Source organism: Penaeus chinensis, chromosome 8 (assembly GCF_019202785.1).
Source record: "Penaeus chinensis breed Huanghai No. 1 chromosome 8, ASM1920278v2, whole genome shotgun sequence".
Classification (NCBI taxonomy): Eukaryota; Metazoa; Arthropoda; class Malacostraca; order Decapoda; family Penaeidae; genus Penaeus; species Penaeus chinensis.
Window position 1 is genome coordinate 23,295,766 of NC_061826.1, and position 5,000 is coordinate 23,300,765.

Sequence of the window (5,000 nt, forward strand, 5' to 3'; positions counted from 1 at the left end):
AGAAGGGATAAAGAAGTGGACCGAAGAGCAACATTTTAGGATTATTTATCATTTTAAGTCTGAACTTGATCCACTAGTTTTATCTGACTTACTAAAGATGATTTACATTGATAGTGTAGAGAGAAGTTTCGTATGTTGGTAATATTATTCTCTATACAAAAGTTTTGTAAATGTCTCGAACTGAATGTCATTTGAAATGAACCAGTTACGAAATATACATAACTGAGAAAGTATTATGACAATTAAATAAACAGGTTGGCAGTTTATGAGCAACTTGACAAGTGTTTTACGCAAGCACACACACAGTATCTTTGCACGGCTGCAATTAATGCTTCCCGTAGGAGACCACTTGATTTGCCGAGAGGTCGAAATTTTATTATTGTTATTATTGTTGTTGTTGTTGTTGTTGTTGTAGTTATTATTATTATTATTATTATTATTATTTTATTATTATTATTATTATTATTATTATTATTATTATTATTATCATTATCGTCGTCATCATCATCATTATCGTTATTATCATGCCTATTATTATCATCATTACTGGTATTATTATTGTTGTTGTTTTTGTTGTAATAATATTAATAATAATGAGGATACGATTATAATAATGTTGATAATAATAATAAAATTCATAATAGTGGTGGTAATGATGCCAATAATGATGATAATATTAATAATGATAATGATCATAATAATAATGATAATAATATAAATAATAATGATAATAATATAAATAATAATGATAGTAATTATAATAATGCAAATAATAAGAATAAGAAAAAGAATGATAATAGTGGTAATTATAATAAGGTTAATCATAATGATTATAATAATGCTTGATGATGATAAAAATATAATAACAAAAAGCATTATTATCATTATGATCATCCTTATTCTTATAATTACTATTCTCCTTTTTCTTCTTATTATTGTCATTAGCATAATCATCATCATTACTATTTCTATTTTATTATTATTTTCATTATCATTTCCACCACCACCACCATTTCCGCCATTATCATCACCATCATCATCACCATCATCATCACCATTTTCATCACACCCAGCAACATTACGATCATTATCACTGTCATCAACATAATTATCACCACTATCACCATCATTATTTGCTTATTTGTTGCATCTTAGGAACTGTTAATTGTCCTCCGTGTGTGTCCCCCTCAGGCAGTGGAAGACCGCATGAGGGAGCAGGAGGCAGCAGCGGCGGAGCGAGCGCGCCTGGAGGAGATCCTGACGCTGTGTGCCGAGTACGAGCGCCAGCAGGGGGGGCAGGGCAGCGCCGCCTCCCCTCGGCCCCCGGCTCACTCCCCGCACTACGCCTTGACTCAGAACAGGTAAGTGCTGGAGAGAAAACAGGAGAAACGCACAGCAGAAGAAGACACTGCCGTAATAAGAAAACTACATTTAAGTGCATAAAGTTATTAATAATGTATTAGATATGTTCAAATTTTGTTTTGAAAGTAATCAGATTGTTTTGTTTGAATACCTGTATTACCGCCTGTTAGAGAGGTAATAACCAGTGAGGAAAATCTCCATAAAGGTGTCCTTTTTGCCACCTTAGGGCTTCTGATGCCTGCGCTGACGAGCTCCTGGAGTTTGACTAAGAATGAAAGTGAGAATGAGCTTAATCAGAGTATGAGTCATAAACACAAAGATTAACGTTAATTTTAACAATAATTCGATAAATATGCAATGACATTAATACAAACCTATTTCAACTACCACAATGAATTCAGTATATAATGATATACGGGAAAAATACATAAATAACCCATTCAATTCTGCGAATGGGAGCTCGCGACATGACCTAACTATCTAACTATCAAGAATCACACAATCGCCTAGGATTTACTTAGTACATTTAAACGACTTCTAGAGGGTTAGAAGGGTGTGAATAATAAGCGAATAATGATTTTAGGTTTAAACACTTCTTCACCTATGAACGGACGTCAATGTGGGCTCACACCGACTCTAATAAAAGGTGCCGATCGAACGAATAATTTCAGTTTTATTTTTACCTATTATCGAATGTCGGAGTGTAGATCTATTAGGCGGTTAACTCAAGCACGGGTTATATCTGGCATCCCTGTGCACTATGATATGAGGAAGATACTACCGCTATACTTAAATAAATACATTTTAAAAAATGCGTTACAGTCTCCGTTCTAGTTCCGATGTAACATTGAGCAATGTAACAATGCAACGCTTATTCCTCTGGTGTGAATCAGCCCCTTCTAAACATGAGCACAAGATGAAGCTTGAAGAGATGAAGATAATGGTGAAGCAAAACACTGGGAACGTATCATTGGTAGGCTTCAAACAGGTGTATAAGAAGTCGGAGGAAGGGAAGGATAGAGCACGTCCTTCCAATTACCTAAGAATAAATGTATGAGGTACGTGAACCATGAAATATGCATTGTTTGTTTTGTGTAGGAAGAGGTGCACGCGGTAAGCCTTAAGGTAGTAGAAGGATGCACTGAAATGATAGACAGCCCAGAGGCAGTGAGGAAAGACCTCAGGCTAACGTAGAACCGATTGCGTTGTTTGAAAGGGAAGAGAGTCTTGACAGAGAAAGAAGATACATTATGAAGGATCGCAATCATATCGGCTGGTGAAATCAAGTGCCATACGAATGAGCGCTGTTGCAATGTTATTCATTCTCTGTGTAATTCTGTAAACCGTGTTCTGGTAAGAAAAATAGTTATGGTTAAAGAAGTAAGAAATTTCGTTCACAGTACCTACAAGCTGAACGATTTTGCCTGTAACATTGTAGAAAGGAGAAACTAAATCCTGGACGTTGTGCTCAAGCGTGTTTAGAGCACGAGCAGAAGAGTTGGAGCTGTGAACTACAGCCAGTAAGCTTTCCCTATACTTCCTGAGTTCGCATGTAAGAGTGTCGTCATTCACAACTCCGAAAAGTCCACGCTCAATGCTGCCCTCGAAACTGAATAATCCTCGCCAGGCCTTACCTGCAGATTTGAGTGGCCCTACGAAGAAATTCGACTATGCAATCGTCGAGGATAAGATACAGTTCAATAGACGAATGTCGTGGACATCAAGAGAAGAATTGAGAGTAAGATTATCACGAAGAGAAGATAACTGGTCCCTGTTGCTTGACTTGACATGGCTTGACCTCAGTCATAGCCCCAGGTGCATTTTTTACATTATGTGGCAGACATTGAGAGCCTTCTTTTCTTCTTTTAGACGAGAGCATCCTAGAAGGGAGAGCCAGATACCATTCACGCAAGACAAGAATGGAAGAATATCATATGCAAAAGTCATACTGTATCACAATGGCTAGTTATAAGAGTTTATATAAGACAATACAGTAAAAGAAGTGATATTGACCTGGTCAGGGAGTGGTGAAACCAGACAATATGTTGCATACCACTTTCTGCCAATTAAAATTCAGAATGTCGAACTTTAGTGCAGGCGTAGGATCGCTTGTGTAACTTCTATATAAAGGGCACGTCTTGAAAGATCTGACGTGTTTCGCTACTCTCGTTACTAACCGTGGTAAATGCAACTCTTTACAGGTCATCTGCACTGCTTTGTAAATACCACAGCGTTCTGCTTCTCAGGATTTATGAGCATACTTCAGCACATATGGCACTGAACATCCCAGTACCACCAGAACTTGTCAGACAATCCCGGCTGTCCTCTAAACTTCGCCACTGTCGTGCCTTTGGTTAAGGCTCGTATAATCCGGCCGTAAATCTTGTCGGTGCACTGGGTAGCTTATACTTCGTCTTTATTTAGCGGTTCTAAGAGAGGAATCTGCGAAGCACTGTTCACAAGAGCTGACGAAGATGAGATTAGTGAAGGGGTGAAATCTGCAGCGTCGTCCCTTCTCAAAGATAACGACCATACGGAGCATTACCATTAGGCGATGTGAGTGGCATATGGTCTGCGTGAACCATGACCTTGTATAATATCTGGAGTACTTAAGAGTCTATATAACCGCTAACATTTCCCTATCGATAACTTGAGTCATTTCTCTCCGCACCGATAGGATGCAAATTCTCGTAAATGCTCCTGCATTAAAAGGCTCCTAGCCGAACATTCTATGTGTCTGTATTGAGAATGAAGGGAAGTTCAAACCTCGGAAATGCAAGAACAGGAGCATGTGATAAACAGTACTTTAACTTTGAAAATGCGTTGCCCTGCGTTTGTCCTAGCGCCAGGGGACAGTTTTCTCTATATGTATCATCAGAGGGAATGGGGAACATACTGACGGCTTTTACTTTGGCCTTGTTAGAGGCAATGCCTGTAGCACTAACCAAATGATCGAAGAAATCCAACCGCAACTGGAAGAACTTAGATTTAGCCCGCTAAATCATTAAACTCACCTCTGAAAGTCGCAGAAAAGCACTGCACAAATGCTCCGATCATGAACTTAACCTTGCAGGACGAGAGCCATAAGATGACTAACGTTAGAGGTAAGTTCCTGAAACCCATAGGTGCTACAAGGGACCCACATATGTCGAGAATGCAGTGTAAGGTCGGCTGTCCTCTGCCAGGGGGACCTGACGGAAAATTTTCGCCTGATCAATCGAGGAGATCTTACTCTTCCCATCAATGTCTTGCAAGAGCTGGCGAAGATTGGGAATGGGAAAATGGCGAAAATCGCAAACAGGAAAAAAAAACCGTGCAGCATCATCGCTGACCACGTGCTAGTCGATGGTTGTACTAGCCCTTGCTACACCATACCGCGCACTTCCTCCTCTAGAATCTGAGGCCTATTGTGCGGTATTTTGTATGCCGGAACATACAAAGGCTTAGCTCCAGGCTTTAGAGTGATAGTGTTGCAATCTGTCTAACGGACGTTCCTTAGTCAAGAAAAATGTCGGAGAATTGAAGTAGCAATTTCCTACAATTTCCTATATGTATTACATATATGTATACACATATTACATATGTGTATATATACATATATTACATATATGTATATATATGTATGGATATATATCTAT

The 5,000-nt window shown here is 38.7% G+C and overlaps 1 protein-coding gene across 1 annotated transcript in view; it reads left to right on the forward strand.

The window, feature by feature from the left end:
- Positions 1-5,000, forward strand: part of LOC125028046 (pleckstrin homology-like domain family B member 1) — a gene marked incomplete in the record, with an annotated part of 200,076 nt that overhangs the window by 124,762 nt on the left and 70,314 nt on the right. The window contains 1 exon segment of the mRNA XM_047617326.1: positions 1,192-1,361. Within this exon segment, the coding sequence (XP_047473282.1) occupies positions 1,192-1,361 (170 nt within the window).